Here is an 18,075-nt window from a genome sequence, read left to right as displayed (position 1 = left end):
TCCTCTCTGCACCCTAAATAAATTAAAATAGGTAATAGATTTGAAATTAGACATTTTCAATCAATTTGTTCTCCTCCTTGCATTTAATTTTGGAGTAGAATTAGCGTATGTGGATAGATGGTTTCTATAAGAAAAAAGCAGGCCACCATCCTACAGGGTGGGTGCACCAATATGTAATGCATGACAGGAGGTATATTTGTGGAGTTTAGTTTCAACACATTTTTCTGAATAATCAGTTGTGGTACATGAAAACTACAGTAGTGGGTCTATGGGGGGGGGGGGGGGGTAGGGGGTTTAAACCTCTTTCTTTTTCATTGTTTTCAGTGTATCTTTTCACCCCAAAATCGTTGCGAAGGTAAAATAATGACTAAAATTTTTGGGCCAAATCCCCCCTTGGCAAAAGTATGGCATCTAAATCTTTGGAATGCTGTTACATCCTTTATATATTCTTTGCAAGGTCAAAGCTTGTTAAAATGGTGTTTTGATAAAAATATACACAGTGGAACTTCTATAAAGGGAAATAAGAATTGATCATTAGACTCTTGAAAAAACATTCTCATCAATGTGACACCTTGAACTTTGACAGCCTTTTTCACACCAAATTTTAGTATTTTGTTAACTTTCATACTGCATATTTAATATTATTGAATGAGAGCATGCTGGACCCATTTGGAGGGGCCAATACAATTCATAATTACATGGCAGTAAAATTTGACATATTTTTAATCTCATTAAAAAACATTCTAGAGACACCAAGATCCCCTCTAAAACTACCCCTGTCAGTCAACACAAAAAGGTGTTAAATGCTGGCTCCGCTTTTAGGCAGTGCCTAAATCTATATATTAAACGTTTTAATGGCCTTTTTGCAATGTAAAGGTAAAGGTTGATTCTGACGTATTGAATGATACAAAACGATTTCAACCCGGTATCTGATGATTTCGTCAATATTTGAAAGAACAGGTAGAAATCGTATTTATGACGTCATTGTAACGTCATAATTGATTCGACCACACCAGGAGAGCACGAGTAGGAGAGTAAATCTTGTGTATTATACAGTGAAATAGCGAATGATCGCTAATAGCTATTTTTAGATCGATTGTCTTGCGTTACTTAATATGAGCCATTCAAAAGGCCGCTTATATAAGCAAATTTTTGCTTTGCGAAAATTGCTTCCGTAGCAGGGGGAAGTAGAAGTTTTTACTGCTTCTAAATCGGAATCTTAAAACTGCCTACCTTTAAAAATCAACCATAATTGTTCATTTTTACAGAACTCCTCACCCCCGCAATAGCCCAATTTCTAGTTCTACTATGACCGCTGGACTTACAGACTAAGGACGCATGAATACAGTGTAAGCCTCGACTTGAGGCAAATTTCATGCGCATACCAGCGAGAATCCTCTGGAACTTGGGATAAAACAATGCAAAAACTTGTAAATACTTCATGATCCCGCTGGTATTTGCAATCGATTCAATTGAAACCGAGGCTTGCACTGTATTTATGCGTCCTCTGTGCCTATGACCAGCAGGCACAGTGGAACTCGAAACTGGACTATTCTCCAAAAGGAATTCGTTGGAACAAATCGCTTTATATATGTTAAATATTCATATTGTAACCCAGATCGTTATGAGAAAATTGAAAATAAATTGGCAGGTATATATAGAATTGCATGTTCAGTTAGGACAATATGTTTATGTTCTATTGCTTTAGTTAAAATAAGAGAATAAACCATGTAAAAACATGTAAAAGATCATGGTTGAGAGGAGTTTTGGATGGACAGGATAAGGGATTTAAAAGTTATATCATGTTTCGTATCCTCCGTTCCTAGTCAAGGTTGTGACAAGCCCTTGGACACAGAAACTACACTTGGCATCCTTTGAAAACAATTTTTAATTAATCATTAGTTTCTCTCTCACAGCTAATAGATACTTTCTGGGATGTGTTGAATACATTTTTTAACCATAAGCTTATATCCTATTTAGGCTTCGTTTTTTTTCCATTCTCCTGAGTTCCATCCCTTCGCTGAAAGTTATCCGATAAACTACTACCTAATTAATCCATACATCTCTTTTAGTGAGATATAACTTGATTTTATATGGATTCCAGCTTGATTGAGAAAATCCCATAATGGCGGCCACCTTAGATTCTTTTAACGTGAATTGTTATGCTAATGCGATTTCCAAACGAGACTTTTGATTAGCCGCCAAGATGTTTCTAAAAATAGCCCTTAGCGATCATTCGCTATTTCAATGTATAATACAGAAGATTTGCTCTCTCATAGTCCATGGGCCAGGCAAAATTTTAGTATCATTTCGGGGGACTAACAATCACTATGTCCAGTTCGAAGAACACACTGAGAGGATTAAAAAAATTATGATAGCCATTTCAAAAATGTAGCTAAATTAGTTATTTTTATGATTGAAATATAAAAAAAATGCGATTCTGCATGAAAACGAGGGGGGACTGGGTAGTTTCATAGAACGGGCTGGGAGGCGCTCAGGGCCCCGCCGATCCCCTCAGCCCCCTCTCATGCAGAGGAGGCCCCGCGTAGATTAATAATTGGCAATTACTAATCTAAGTCGGGACCACTTCGCGTAAATAAATAATTAGCAATCATTAATCTACGGCGGGACTGGGGCCACATGTATGCGCGCGCGCATAGAAACGAGTGGGAACCTTGTAATTGTAGTATATGCACATGTGCATAGCATTCGAAGGATGAAGTGCGGAAAAGATTACTGCGGGTGGCTAAAGGTCGGTCATGCAGACACGTGCGGCCAGAGGTGCATGGACACCTACTGAAAGGTGCACCTCCAAATGCTCCGCGCGGTGGTGTGGGAACCTTGCAATATATATATATATATATATATATATATATATATATATATATATATATATATATATATATATATATATATATATATATATATATATATATATACGAAAGGCAAATCTAGGCAAATCAAAGACAAATATAGGCAAATCTCCTGATGAGTGGGCAACCACGAAACAGGCTTGTAGAGATGAAACGGTAGTTCGAGTGTTTTTCCCTACAAACAAAGATATACGTATATATATATATATACGAAAGACGTAAAGTCTGCCCTGAAGAAGTCTTATTAAAGACGAAAATGTGGCAGAGTCGATTTCCAGTTTTTGGTGTATATATATATATATATACACACTTTGAGAGTCTTCTTGAGGGGTGCGCCGCCGACCTCCCGGCCGTCGAGTCGCTGGGTTGCTCGACGCAGCCAGCCGGGACGGCTACCGGAGGTGAGCAAACTGAGATAGCAGACGCGAGGGAGAAACTCGCGATTCTCGTAGCCTCGGGGAAGTCGAGAGAAATGGTAGGCAAGGCCCTGACTCACGACGACGTCAAACGCATGAGCGCCGAGGAGGTGAGAAAGTACGAGAAGCGATACGAGACCGCTTTAGCCAGCCGGACTACAGACGACCTGGCAGACAGCTTTCTGAAGCTTACAACCAAGCTAGTAGGCATGGCGCTGCCGATAGACAGTGTGGTCGGTCTCCACAATGACCTCTTGTCCGACTACATCATCAACAACGAGCTCCGCACATTGTGCGGAAGCCTGTCTCTACGCTGCGGTCGTTTGATGGCTTTAGCCGTCGGGACGTTACACGTAGCACGTCATTGGAACACCGCCTGAACGGCAAGCGCTGACACGCGATGTCAACACGAGGTAGCAGTCGCGGACTCACCAGTGGTTTGCCCGCAAACGCACACTGGCGAGTCTGTCATGACGACTTTAGAGTAGACGTTCATTTGAAAGCTTGCCACTTCATCAGCAACCAAGTAGTTGCATCACAAATGGAGGAACCTCAAGGAAGTACTAGTGCTCAGCATCTCGCGGAAGCTGCTGATGAGCATCATCAAAAAACTGCTCATGAACCTGCACGTACGCTTTCGGCGTTAGTGGAGAGGATCACGAGTCCCGAACCACCCGCGACCCGACCTAAACACCCTGGACGAGTCGAAGCTGGAAGGCGCTTGGCAAAGTGGAACCGACTAAACAGAAGAAAAAAGCTGTGCAACACGTTGAGTCGCCGGTCGCTAGCGAGTTGCAGGGACGCGAGGGCTTGCGCGCGCGCGCCGAAGGCGTACACAGACTAGTCCCGGAAAGCAACTCTGCTTGGTCGGCCAGCTCGGTTATCGGGGTCGCTGGTCTTCTAGTGTCATTGATCGGCCTATACACACGTAGGCCGGAGCTAGCTGCCGCGTTCATTCGTACACCAGCTGTTAAACAACGAGCCGCCGAAGGTACCGACGACGTGACTCCGCCGACACTTCGTGTCTATGCACAGCAGATCAAGGATCGACCGCTTGCCGTTCCGGCGACAGCGCTTCGCGCTCCCGGACTATGCAAATCTCGGCTGTTAGCCATGGAGTAAGCAGACATTTAAAAAAAAGAGCCCCTCCCATATGCGCATGTCCGTGCATCACACACGTGTGTATGTATATATGTCGACGACGCAGCAAAGCAAGATTACAAAGACCATCACCGACGCCGCAGTCATAACCGGCCTCGTCGCCGGTATTGGCTGGGTTGGGCGCAAGGGCTTGCGCGAAGACTTCACCAAAGACCCCTCCGCGAACGCCATGAACTACGCAAAAATGACTACAATGGTTACATTAAGGACCAAAAGATCCTGCCCATGTAGTAGTGTACTACACGTGTACTACACGTGTAGGCCACGTATTAGACTCATGTTCACGTACACACAGCACGTGAAGTGTGCGAAGCACACACACACTACTCCATGGCCTCCATCGCAATTCTGGTTGGTGGCGCCGTCCTAAACGCGCCTGCATTCGTTGGTGGCAACTACCTCGCAAAGTTCCTGTCGAACGATGAGAGCCCTGCCTTAGCTGAGAAGGAGAGGCACGACGTAGTGTTGCGTAGTGTCACGCCAGCGTGATCAGCGCTTGTGCCTTCTATTGCAGCTAAGGCACGTGAGTCTGACATTCCACTTGTAGTGACCCTGACTGTCGTCCAGTCGGTCGATACTGAAGCATTGGGGATGGCTCTTGGTGTACCCCTGAAGCAGAAGCTGAGTAACACAGACTGTGCACTTCTTTTCCGCGTCAGCAATCATGCCGAGTACGTGGTCTACCGTCAGAACGTGGTGCGATCCCGTGTACTTTGTGCGGCCCTTTTGCCTGTCGTCTATAGCGTATCGCTTGATTCGCGCTATAATGAGCTCTTCACTGGGCGTAGCCTGCAGTCCTGTGGGAACCAAGGCACCGGGGGTGTTATCTGGGGAGATCACGCGGACTATCTGGTCGGCGTGCCGCACGCGGGAGATGCCGGTGTATACAGGATTCGTGATCCAGCCCTCTAAGCTGTGGTCTATGATAAACAGACGTCTTGGAGTCTGGATAGTCTTGCCCTGCACCCGGTGGACGGTTCCCCAGCCCGCGTATTTCCACTCGAGGGAAAGCCCGTTAAGGACCGCGTCGAGAGGAACCTCGACTACCGTGCCTTTGTATGCGTCGACCTTCTCACCCCTTTTGCCTGGCTCGGGCACTGCCCGCCCTTGCTTGTGATGATAACGATGCGCGACGCTAGGATTGGGGTCAAAGCGGATGGTTGTGCTGGCAGTCGGGAGTAGTTTTTCCTGTGGTGCTCTATCAATCGCTGCTGAACAAGGGCTCCCATCTTGTTGGTCGAGCACACCCACATATCGCTTGGGTGGGCCTGCTCGATCGCCGCGTCGAACGCTACCCCATCCCACTCCTCTCGAAACACCTCAAGCTGTTTGGAATCTGGCCGACACCAAATCCGGCCCTTTATGTCGTGGAGCCTGGAGAAGGGCGCGGCAGAGCCGCAGTCGCATGCACTGTACGGCTTTCCGCAGCCTTCACACAGGCAGCGGTAGTCAGACTCGAACCAGCGGATGTTCCCTTGTGCCCACTCCTTGAGCATATCGTGAGGCCCCTCTTTATCTCCCCAGGGCGGGACCTGCCCATAGTCGCCACAATACACTACCTGACACGGCCGCGTGGCGAGATACCCTAGGATGGCGCGTAGCACTTTAGTCTGTAACCTACAGCACTCGTCAATGATGATTACTTCTGCTTACTTCTTCGAGTTTGTGCCCCAGCTCGGAAGGTCTCCACTCCTCTATCGGCTTCTCCGCTGGTATGCAGAGGTAGTGGTGGTAGGTTTGAGCCTTCACCGCGAGGCGCGGGTTATTGCGATGGTCGTGGGCGAGGTCGTTCTCGGGGGTGAGCACCACAACGTCGCGGCCGCGGAACATGCTCACGGCCCACTCGCCCACTCTTCCCCGATCCCTCTTGGCCGGCTAGATACATCTTTGCAGAGGCTGCGGCCACTAGATCGCACGGCAGACTCGGCGCAGTGCTTGGCTCCTTGGCCAAGCTCCCCGACTTCTTTGGACCTCAAGCCGCTTCGGGTCGCCACTCGTACCCAGGCTTCTTGTGGCGCCACTCTCCATACCTCGGATTTCGCTTAACGAGCTTTACACCACTGGGCACCGCTTTTGCGTATATGGCATCTGTGCACACTCGGAGGACGTCTTCGCGAGGGATCCGCCTCAACATGCGTCGCAACGCTATGATTGTGTACGCCAAGACGAAGGCCCTGATATGGTACCATTGTGAGCGTCGGACACTGTCTTTGTATTGGATCAGATGAGCCCCGTCGGCATGTTCGAAGTTAGGTAAGTGGTCGTTGCCCGCAAGGAGGTTTGTCAGATACGCGGCTTCTTCACGGTCGCGGACTACGATCGAGGACTCGTCGCCATGGCGAGCGCACTTGCCTACGAAACGGACAGCGAGATCTCGACCCTCAGGATACTGCGAGTCTTCGCCGCCGGGACGGCACGCGATGGAGTGGGGGAACTTGATGGAGCCCTTTTTTCCGACGCTATACAACACCTCCCTCGCCGTTGCCATGACGAGGTCACCCGAGTCTAACAGGTCCTTAAGCTATGGCGTGGTGATCCAGCCCTCGTTTTGTTCCAAGTGCTGCCCTACCCTCCCGGAAGTGTAGGGGTTGCAGGCCTCAGAGAACTCCCACTCGGTCAGCTGAATGGCCCCGGTTAGTTGAAGAACCTCGCTCAATGGCCGTCCCACAACATCCGCGATACCATACAGGTTCGTATGGAAGCCGTATTTCCGTACCAAATCAATGGCGTCCGAGGTGCCGCCGGAGAGACTGTCCTCTCATCCTAGGTACGCCGCACGCATGTCGATGTGCGCATGAGGCTGCGCCCCTAAGTTTTCCTTGCTATTCCACACTTTGGACTCAACCTGCGCCGCTCGCCAGACGTCCCTGTATTTAAGAGGCGTTGGCCTGATGTTCTCTCTCTGGGTCCACTTCTTGAAGCGATACCCTATTGCGCCGCCCATCGAGTGCTTAGCTTCGGTGTACTCTTGGTAGGCTGGGTGATCATCAGGGAGCAATTGAGGGTCATATCCTGTCTCGTCTGTAAACGCCCTGTCGATAGCCGCTCCGTCCTGTACCGATCGGTACAGTTTGCCTTCGTGCGTGACTACAGCGCGCCCGCACAGCCAGATCCTCGTGCTTCTGGGGATCGCCCTGTTTAGAAAGCGAATGAGCACCTCTCGCACTTTTGCCTCTAGCGTTTTTGTGGCGGCACTGGTAGCGCGAAGCGCTGCCTTCTCCTGACATAACGAACGAAGCTCCCCCTCAGCCTCAAAGTCTAGGCCGTGGACGCTCGTGATCGCAGGTGGTTCGGTCGGAAGCTCCGCCCGGGCGTGGTTATTGTGGCAAGGGATAGTGACCCTCGCCTTAGTCTTGTACTTCCCCGAGTCCCACATAACGTTGCCCAGGGCGTCCACGGCTACTAGCTTTACCTCGAGCTTCTTTTCCATCTCAAAGAGGTCTTCTTTGGTGCATCCCGTAGTGGCCAGCTTCTTGTCAAATCGCTCGAGGATCCTGCCTCGTGTCTTGGTTAGACCGAGGGAGCGCGAGGTGCCGCGATTCCTCAAGAAGTCGGCAACATAACTCACAACACAGTTAGCGAAGGTGTCACCTCCCTCTCGCTCAAACAGTGGCCCAGGCTCACCATTTTGCTCAGGTAAAGGGCGAAGCTCGTATCTCACGTAGACGAGGTACTCTCGTCCTTTCTACCAAATACCCGCATCGATGCCTTCAGGGCGCCGACTGCGATTCGGTCCCCTCTTTTGACTAATGACCCACCAATCTTGTGCTCCGAGCGCCCTTCCTCCTCTGTGATTGGCGCCAATGGCTCTGCGGGGGCCTTACCAACGACCGTGAAGAGTCCGTAACGCCGGTCGGGGTCTACCATCTCGAGCACCAGCGGCAGCACTGCGTTTGCCCGCAGAGACTCCCGTTCGTGCGAGACCCACCACACCGAGCCGTCGTCATTAATGTCAGGCCCCCGCATAACCGGCTTTAGAGCAATGACACCTGCTCCACCAAGATCTCGTATCTCCTGGTAAACACCGGCGCTTATGTCTTGGCCCCGAAGAGTGGCATCCACGCTTGGGAACCGAAGATGGGCGCCGCCGACGAAGAGAGAATAGTACTTCTCGGGGTCTAACCTATCTGGGCCCTTTTGCTCCAGCAAAGGGTCGAACTCGCGCCAGACTTCCTCTGTCCACGCTTTCGCCGGTACGAGCGGCTTAAGCAGCTTGTGTTTGACATCGTCCAGGATGTTCTAGACCAGCCCTGCTAGTACGGCAGGCGCCTCTTTGTCAGGCATGCTATTGAGAACCTCCTTTATGTAGGCGTCCATGTTTGAGTATGCCTTGTGCCACCCAGTCTTTAATTGCTCGTATCACAGCCGGCGGGACGAGTGTTTGGGTATGCCTTGTGCCACCCAGTCTCTAATTGCCCGTATCGCGGGCTGCGATGTCAGACAGGACGAGTGCGAACCATTCCCGAGCGCGCCTCTCGGTACCGCGCATCCTCTGCCCTACACGATTCGCTCCGCAGGGGCGACACAACCGCGTCTCCGACTGCGTCCCTATGCCGCAGATCTCGACGGCACGGGGAGGGGGCTGCCCTTACGGAGCCTTTGGAGGTGCACCTTGCAGTAGGTGTCCATGCACCTCTGGCCGCACGTGTCTGCATGGCCGACCTTTAGCCACCCGCAGTAATCTTTTCCGCACTTCATCCTTCGAATGCTATGCACATGTGCATATACTACAGGACAGACGGAGGTCTAATTGTAAGGTTCCCACTCGTTTCTATGCGCGCGCGCATACATGTGGCCCCAGTCCCGCCGTAGATTAATGATTGCTAATTATTTATCTACGCGAAGTGGTCCCGACGTAGATTAGTAATTGCCAATTATTTACCTACGCGAAGTGGCCCCGACGTAGATTGATAATTAGCAATTATTAATCTACGCGGGGCCTCATCTGTATGAGACCGGGCTGGGGGGCTCGGAGGGGCGCGGCGCGCCTCCCAGCCCGTTCTATGAAACTACCCAGTCCCCCCACGAGGCTTTAAATAAAAAAGCGACGAAATGATGAATAAAATTGTATTTATGAAAAAAGCAAACGAAATTCAGAAAGAACAATTAGAAACTGACTGCAAATACAGTCTTCCTATGCGATAATTCGGCTTTTAGTAGGATTTATTAGGTGCAAGAGACTTCCTGCGTTTGCATTGCATTCTGGGTAATCAAAATGGCGGCGGCCATGCAAGGTAATACAATTCTTTTGTTTTCATCGCTATTTTTTTTTCTTTTGGACATAAAGCTGTTGGTTTTACCATGGACAGGGATATGTCTGAATGTATCTTGCATAATAATATTGGCATTTAATGCTGCTAACAATTCAATTGCTCTTTTGTGGCATGTACATTTATCGAACTTCCAGTAATTCAAGTTATGTCAGACCATCAGCGGATGGACCGGCTTCAACATCTTGGTCCGCGACGAAGAAGTAGTCCAATCAATCTTAGGTTTAAGATCGGACTAATTGCAACACAAAGTTTTTCGACGTTTTTGTATAAATGAAGTCTCCCTTTATAACATACTAAAAGTCTAAAAAAAAAACGGAGCACGCAAACACCCCGAAAAACCGCATCAAATTTCCACATGCAAGGCTTGTATAAAAAACCACGAAAAATACACATAATCAAGTTTATACCACTATAAATGATAACAAAAATATATATTTCTACACGATCTAAATAAAAATCAACGTTATCCGATATAGCTCATCTATTTTGGGCAAAACCCACAGGTTTCTATCTTTACGGGTCTTTATAAGGAGAATAAAGCACATGTAATTATTATCTTTAGTTTGAGTTTGTTTGATTTAAATGGCGTTGATCTCAAGATTATTGTTATCTTTCCGCAACCCTGCTTTCAGTTATAATTATTAAGCGTGATTTTAAATGCAGGACCCCAGTGATATCAGACACAGTCTGAAGGGGCTTATCCTGTCAAAACATTGGTAAAAAATATAAATTTTGTCACCATCACGATGCTTGTAGACATTCAAACCCTTTTAGACAGTTCTGAAAGTTCTTGCGGAGAGATCGCCCTTTTTTGCAAGACCATACACTGAAAAACACCTGCACGGGTTTTCAAGCCGACAGCGCAATTAATGCTGATGCCGCTAAAGCGACCGGAGAAATAGATCTTGTTAGCAGATAGCACAGACTCGCAATCAGCAGTTAATGACGTCGTACATGCTACAGCTGTCGTTTTAGCACTCAAATCTAGCTCACCCCCAGAAGACCTTAAACAACATTTTTTTTAGCTCTGAAGCTTTCCTCCAGCATTGTTAGCCTTAATGATATGTACCCGTGGGAAAGCGGTTGTGGCACAATCGACACGGGAGCTGATGACGAATCGACTATATGATTGCTTATGTGGAAAGCTGCGGTAAAATCGTCCTCACGATTAGCATCACCGTTCCTATTGGTGACGATAATTCCGCATGGATGCCCATGACATCTACCTGAGCCGAAATCCAAATCTACACGAAGATGTGGGAAATGACGGCCATAAGCTGCTACGGAAAAGTTTTAATGTTATTTCTATTTCTCATTTTATTTTTCGCTTTTTATCCATGCGCTTCTTGGTTGTGATACCACCCTCCATAAATACGGGTACAAGCTGGTAAAGGGGGGTTTGGATCACGTTTCACGGACCGGGCAAAATGGCTTTTCACGTTTCACGGACCGAAAAATGGCCTATTAAATCGTTAAATCACGTTTCACGGACGTCGGAATTGACGATTTTACGTGGGCCAAAAATGTCCAAATCTCGTTTCACGAAAATACCTTTTACCACCCTGACGGGTAGGTAAGGGGGCATCGTTCTAGAAGCTTGTCTCCTTACCCTTCATCGGCGCACAGGCAGCTGTTAACAGGACAGAGCTAAGAGAGCAACAAAATCTATCCACAACTTCAGCAGCAGTGTTCCACTGTTCCACAGAATCTTCCACAGTTCCAAAGTCCGGTATCAGTTCAACCAATGCAAAGGCGATAGAAAGGCGGTCTGAAGTTTGAGCCTAGATGTTGGTCAATGACAGGGTGAACCCTTAACAGATCTTGAGAGGACTCCAGGGCTGCAGCACGTTTAGTGCTTCTGCCGCATGAACAATCTAGTGTTTTCGCCCTACGTCCAATACAAAGGGTCATCGTGTACTAATTCCCTCTCAATCGGGTCTTAATTTTAAAGAAATTATAAAAACTTTCGACATTAAAAAATCTGTTTTCACAGAAAAACTATACCATGAGAATAATTATATCATAAGCATAATGTCTCCATCTACTTTCTTGATTTATACTGAATCAATGACATTATTATTGAGAGCCGCTAAAAACTATTGGTCTGAGAACCTGATTTCATCACGTATAGTCATTTATGAAAAACAAAATGTCTGCAAGATCAAAGCAACCTTCATATCTGCAGAGCGATTAAAGTTCTCAGCATACTGACCCTCAGCAGATCTTGAAAGATGAAGCGGACGTTTAATCGCTGCTTGCCACGTTTGGAGGCTGGTTGAACCCGTTTAAGAGTCCAGGGGAAGACCTTCTGTGTTTGTCAACGGGTAAATTGGCATCTGAAGAAGTTAAAAGGGATCTTATGTCTGCTACAGATGTCGGCGAGAAGGCCCTCCGGAAATTTAGCCAAGAGAGGTTGGAGGCAAACATACCAATAGTCAAGTTCCACGATACCCTGACTAAGGCAAAGCTGAAAACCGTTACCCATTTGAACAAGAAAATCAAGATCCAAAATGGGACAGCCAAAGAGATAGTGCTGAAAGCAGATCGAGCAGTCTTTGCGCAAATAATAATCGCAGAAGCAAGGCAGCTGAGCATGAAAGAAGTCCTTTTCCACCCACTCGGTCCACTACCGTGGTCATTGGCAGCACCAGATGGCTGTTTAAAGAAAACCCAAAAGTCGGCCCTGGCCAAAGAGCTTCAGAAGCGTATAGAGCCCGTTGAAGATCTTCCTTCAAGCTCGGTCAGCATAGTCGATGGGATGGCGATGGTCCAAAGGTTGAACGGTGAACTCAAAACGTTCAGAGAAGTCTCAGATGCGTTGCTTTCAATGGTCTTGCGCGAGGGTGCTAACAGCTTCAGGGTTGATGTTGTTTTCGATGAATATCGACGAATATCTATCGAGAAGGCAGAGAGAGAGAAGAGGAGAGGTGAGATTGGCAATGAATACCGAAACATCCAACCTGAGCACCGTGTGCCTCTGTGGAGAAGATTGCTGACAAATTCTTGTAACAAACAGCAACTCATACTCTTTGTCGTTGATATGTGGAAGAAGGAACGCTGCAGATCAAAGATTAGAGGAAAGAAACTGTATGCAGCAAGTGGGCAGGAGTGTTACGAAATCACAATCCATGGCAGGGGGCTGTGCGAAGAACTGCGGTCAACACAAGAGGAAGCGGACACGAGGCTGCTGCTGCACGCACACAACGCCGCTAGAGATGGCGCCCCTGCTATTGTGATTTCCTCTGACGATGCGGATGTCTTTCTACTTTGCCTGGCGTTCAAGAGTTTTATCCAACCTCCAGTCTACATGAAGTGCGGAACACAGGCGCGAACCAAGTTTATCAATATCACAAGCGTGGTGCAACTGCATGGTCCTTCGCTGTGCCGCTGCCTTCTGGGACTTCATGCATTTACTTGATGTGATAGTGAAAGTGCCTTTGCCTGGAAAGGCAAGCTAGCGCCATTAAAACTGGTGAAGCAGCATCTAGGGCTCTTCGTGGAACTTGGTAACTCCTGGGAAGTTTCAGAGGAACTCTTTGCACGTGTTTTTTTACAACCAGAATCCTGGCACGTCTAGTGTTAATAAGGTGCGATACCGTCTTTCCTGCGCTAAGAAGATTGATTCCAGTCAGCTCCTCTATGTGTGGATACTCTCCGAATGCACTGCTACAGAGCTAATTACCAGACAGCAATATGGCGGAGAAGTCTTCAGAGGTGCCCCGAGGTACCCTCGCCAGCCGGCCAGGGCTGGAAGATGCAGGAAGGAATGCTGGCGGTTAACTGGACGGCAGGGGGTACTGCATAAGGATTGGCAGTATTCTTTCGTGTCAATGCAAGAAGAAGTGTGTAGCTCCAAACTGCACCTGTGTTTCGAACGGTCTCGCATGCACAGTCTTTCGTGTCAATGCAAGAAGAAGTGTGTAGCTCCAAACTGCACCTGTGTTTCGAACGGTCTCGTATGCACAGATGTCTGCAAGCTCCAAGAGTGTGAAAACCGCAGGGACGACCAGGTTGATGAATTTACAGATATCGTAGATGAGGAGTAGAAGGTCTCAGTGTCATTCATTGTAGGCAATACCGTTCGGTGTAAAAAGACATGTAATTAGCATAAATACCAACAAAAATGCAAGTTGCAGAAATGCACCTTTAAGGTTAAGGTTCCTTTCACACCAAATGCTGCATGGTTGCCATGGAAACCAGTCAGTGAAAAGGCTTTTCTTGGATACTGATAGATAGTATGATTGTATGTATGTTGTATTGGTTCATTTTAACGAACCACATTGTATTTAGATTTCAATACAATGACGACATAGCAATGTATAATAGGAGTTATGAATCATGACAATATGCCGCATTTCACAGTCCATATATCTTTAAATATATTTTCTAATCTATTACCCATTGATTTTTCTTCCTGAAGTGTTTGCTCTTGGTGCTGGTTGACTGTGTTGTAGTATATTACAGTATTTCAACACTCTTAAGAAAAACAAAATCTGTAAGATCAAGTTATTATGTCTTTTTTGACCCGAAATAAGTATCAACAAGCGTTGCCATAGCAACCATTTATTTATAGTAAAATAAGCTCAACTATTTCATTAACAAATTTAGCTGAGCTACGTACTCGATCTTTCTTGATTCCGACTCTAATTTTTCAGATAATTGCTCTAAATATAACATCCCAAGTGATTTAAATGGACAGGATGACAACACAAAATGACGTCACTTTATCACGTGATTTACCAGCTACGTTTTCGGCACGGCTATCATAGATAATAATGAAGTAGAATAAATGAGGTTTACAAAAATGTATGATAACCTTAGTCCCCCGAGATGAGACTAAATTCGAAAATTTTGGCTTCTCCTGACCACACTCAAAATCCCAAAAAAGGGCGTGGCGATTCTTTGCATGCTGGTGATCATTTTCTGTAAGTTTGATAGTCATAGCCTAAGCGGTTAATGAACTACTTTTAGCCCCCCTCCCCCAGTCTTAGACAGCTCAAAAAAGCCCAGTCTGAATAGGGTTAAAGTATGAAATATTGTCTATGAGCTCTACTTGAACTTACCTGAGAAAAATGACATTGTTTTCCTACCAAGTGACGAGTTATTCAATGCAAGGTAGATCAGCGTAAAAACAGCGGTGAAGGATATTATGATCACTCGTACTTTCATGGCTGAGTTTGAAAAAAAATATATTTATAACAAAACAAAGAAACAAAAATTTAATATATTATTATAATATACTATTATTTAGTATATTATTATAATATACTATTATTTAGTATATACTTGACGGCAATTTCATATGAACGCCTGCCTGCCTGCCCACGCAAACTATGTAACCACGCTTTCCTAACGCTTCCACTCGAGAAAAACACAAACTTCCAAACATCTAAGAAGTGGGAAAACAATTTGAGAAACTCTTCTACAGTCATGGATTGTTTGAATCAAAAAATCTACAATTTTCCCTGAGGACGCTGTCGAATTTTGCCTCCAACAAAGTGGTTATCACACGGCGGAAGATCGATTACACGACGAAACCGTTTGACACTGCTGTGTTGCGGTGAAAGATAGAAAGTCTTCGAAAGAAAATCGACAGCCTAAAATAAAGAAAGGATCCATATCTAAAGTCGAAGAAATCGAAGACAATAAAGCAGCAAAAGTATGATTATTAATGTTTGTTCTCTCGCCGACTTGAAACGAATGAAACGGTACGTTTTCAAATCATACGTATCATCGTAAACTTATCAAACAATTTTAACGTTTCTGATCGTAGTTAATGAAATATTGCTCTGATTGAATACTTTATTTATTCGTTGATGTTTAGTTTAGTCTAAATTTAATCTGTAGTTTTTCCTTTACGGTAACCAGGGGCTCATAAGTAGGGGCAATCATCTGTATCCATATAAGTGTCACGGTATCAAGAGCCTTTCTTATTCATTCTTTCCCAGAGCAGCCTTCAAGGCAGCAGCTACAGAAGCTTTACCCTCTATAAGGATACTACCACACCTTAAGCGGCTTTTATTTCATTTTTCTCTAAAAATTCATTTGTTTGACTATTCATTATTATTTATTTAATTATTTATGTCTATTTTTAATCTATAAGGACCTTCCAGGTTGGGTCAGTACGCAGCTCTTACAAGCTGCAATTTAAATGGGCAAATGAACAATATCCGAACCTTGACATAAAGAACGAGAAGAATAGAGACAAAAGAACTCATTTGTAGAATAAAGATAATAGGAGACAAAGCAGCTGCGTACTTACTCTCCAGGTTTAGTGCAAACTAGTTGTTGAGGTGGAAGAAACTAATAACGCCGACCTAATAAACATATTTTCCCCTCAGAAAGAAATAATTTACAAAACTAACCTAAATTGTTCTTACCAAATAAAAATCAAAGCTGAGAAAATATGAGATAACATACATTCGTTTACTCTTGCATTTTAGTCTGGCTTAGATTCTATAGTAAGTTATAGAATAAGATTGACACGAGAAATTGTCATTTGGACAGAAATAACAGAAGCGGTTTTGCTCGAACAATTCGCATTTTATAAGAGATTTATTTTTTAGTACACCATTATACAAGATATATAGTTACCGCAGGGGCTCATAAGTAGGGGCAATCAACTTTCCCACATTCTGGTACTATATAAGTGTCAAGGCGTTTCCTAGGATCAGGCTATTTTTAGACGCACGGATTAGCCAATCAGATGACAGGGCGGAAAAATTGACTTTGTCTCAAGGGATCCATAATGGCGGCCGAGAAGGGGGAAAACGACGCTTGCTTTTCAAAGTCTTCCTACGTCGTCATATGCCTTCTTATTTCTGAATCCTTTTTGTCGCAGAGAAAAAACATTCTGTTACTAGCCTTGGACTATTTATTTCTCCATAAGTGGACTCAAACGTTGTTACGAGCACATTTTTTCTTGCTCTTGCAAAGCAATTAAATTCGGAAGTGATCATTTGTTTCGATCTCGACATTCTCTCGCTGAGAGGCCATATTATCATTCATAAGGTGTTTGATACTGATGTTGAGAATCAAGGCAAATAAGTCAATATCTTGGAAAAAAATTATACTATGACTTTGATAACCAGGATTTACAAGCTTTGATTTGTTGATGCCCTGCTTCAGTCTGAAAAGAAAAATCTGGACTTGCACCAAAGAAATGTCAGATTCTTAGAAGTTGTGTTAACACCATGCCAAATAAATGTACACAAAATGGACCAAATAAGCCCAGGAAGGAAACCACTTGACAACTTCTATCCTGCTGGATCTTGTGGATTGTTTTAAACGGTTAGGAACAAATACAGACTTTAAAAGAAAAAGGTTGACACCATTCGGAGGTGCTTTTTAATGAGCTATATTTTGGCAGGTCAATACCTGCAATTAATATTTAATAATAAGAGTAGCATGTTTGCAGGTAATATGGACAAGTTCAAAAAAATAATTAACTAAAAAAATTATAAATATAATAGGGAGTTGTGTAAACTAAGTTATTTTAAAGTAAACAAAAGTCAACAATAAAGCTTTTGGAGTAGCAAAACACAGCCATGAATGTAGCAGATATCATTAAAAGGAAAACTTCAGGATATTTTCCTTACCGTTACATATAATTATTTATTACAGCGAAATAACAGACTGTTGTTATTACAGGGAAATAACAGACTGTTTGAGTGGCAGCATAATCTTCCCACAAGAGCTTTTCTGAAAGATTTAACAAGGACTGAAAGTGCATTACTATAATGGTGGCAAGTCTTACATTATATGTATGCTTTTATACCTTCCTTGCCTTTTTTGTAATTATTATAAAACGTATTATAGTTTCTGGTCAGAGTTCCAAGAGAAACGACCACTTCAGTGGATAGTCACTATAATACACATTCTCTCCTCTCTTTTTTTGGAAAGTCAAATTTAAACAAAGTATTCATAACAGATCATAAATAACAAGAATAAATTTTCGAATTAAATGGAAATAGAATTTATAAAAAGACAAAAAAAAAACAATATTGAGGTTGCCTTTTATGTTAGTATACTTTTACATGGATATTTCTTACAATTTCTTACCAGATCGGGGGCCGGTTCCTGAAAAGCCGATTTCCGCTAACCCAGGGTTAAATTAACCCTAACCCACGATTAAATTTTTACCCCCAGATTAGTTCCGTTCCCGAAATGCTGGTTAGCGCTAACTCTGTGTCAGTTTGGAGGTAAAATCTAACCCTGCTCGCGAGGTGGGTTAACTCGCTAACCCACTGTTTAGTTGGCGTAACACAGGCCTCCCAAACTTTGTAATAGAACTAAGCCTCATAAAATAAAGTTGTCGACAAAAAAGACGTTACACAAACCAATGTAGGGATC

General features: G+C 44.9%; 1 protein-coding gene across 7 annotated transcripts in view; it reads right to left on the bottom strand.

The window, feature by feature from the left end:
• LOC5502009 overlaps positions 1 to 18,075 on the bottom strand; it is a 44,000-nt gene that overhangs the window by 9,319 nt on the left and 16,606 nt on the right. For all 7 annotated transcript variants that reach the window (XM_048728636.1, XM_048728640.1, XM_048728638.1 and 4 more), the window contains one exon: positions 14,787 to 14,894. In XM_048728636.1, the coding sequence (XP_048584593.1) occupies positions 14,787 to 14,894 (108 nt within the window). The remainder of the gene's footprint in view (positions 1 to 14,786; positions 14,895 to 18,075) is intronic.

Source organism: Nematostella vectensis, chromosome 6 (genome assembly GCF_932526225.1).
Source record: "Nematostella vectensis chromosome 6, jaNemVect1.1, whole genome shotgun sequence".
Lineage (NCBI taxonomy): Eukaryota > Metazoa > Cnidaria > Anthozoa > Actiniaria > Edwardsiidae > Nematostella > Nematostella vectensis.
This window is presented reverse-complemented; position numbering and strand designations above follow the sequence as displayed.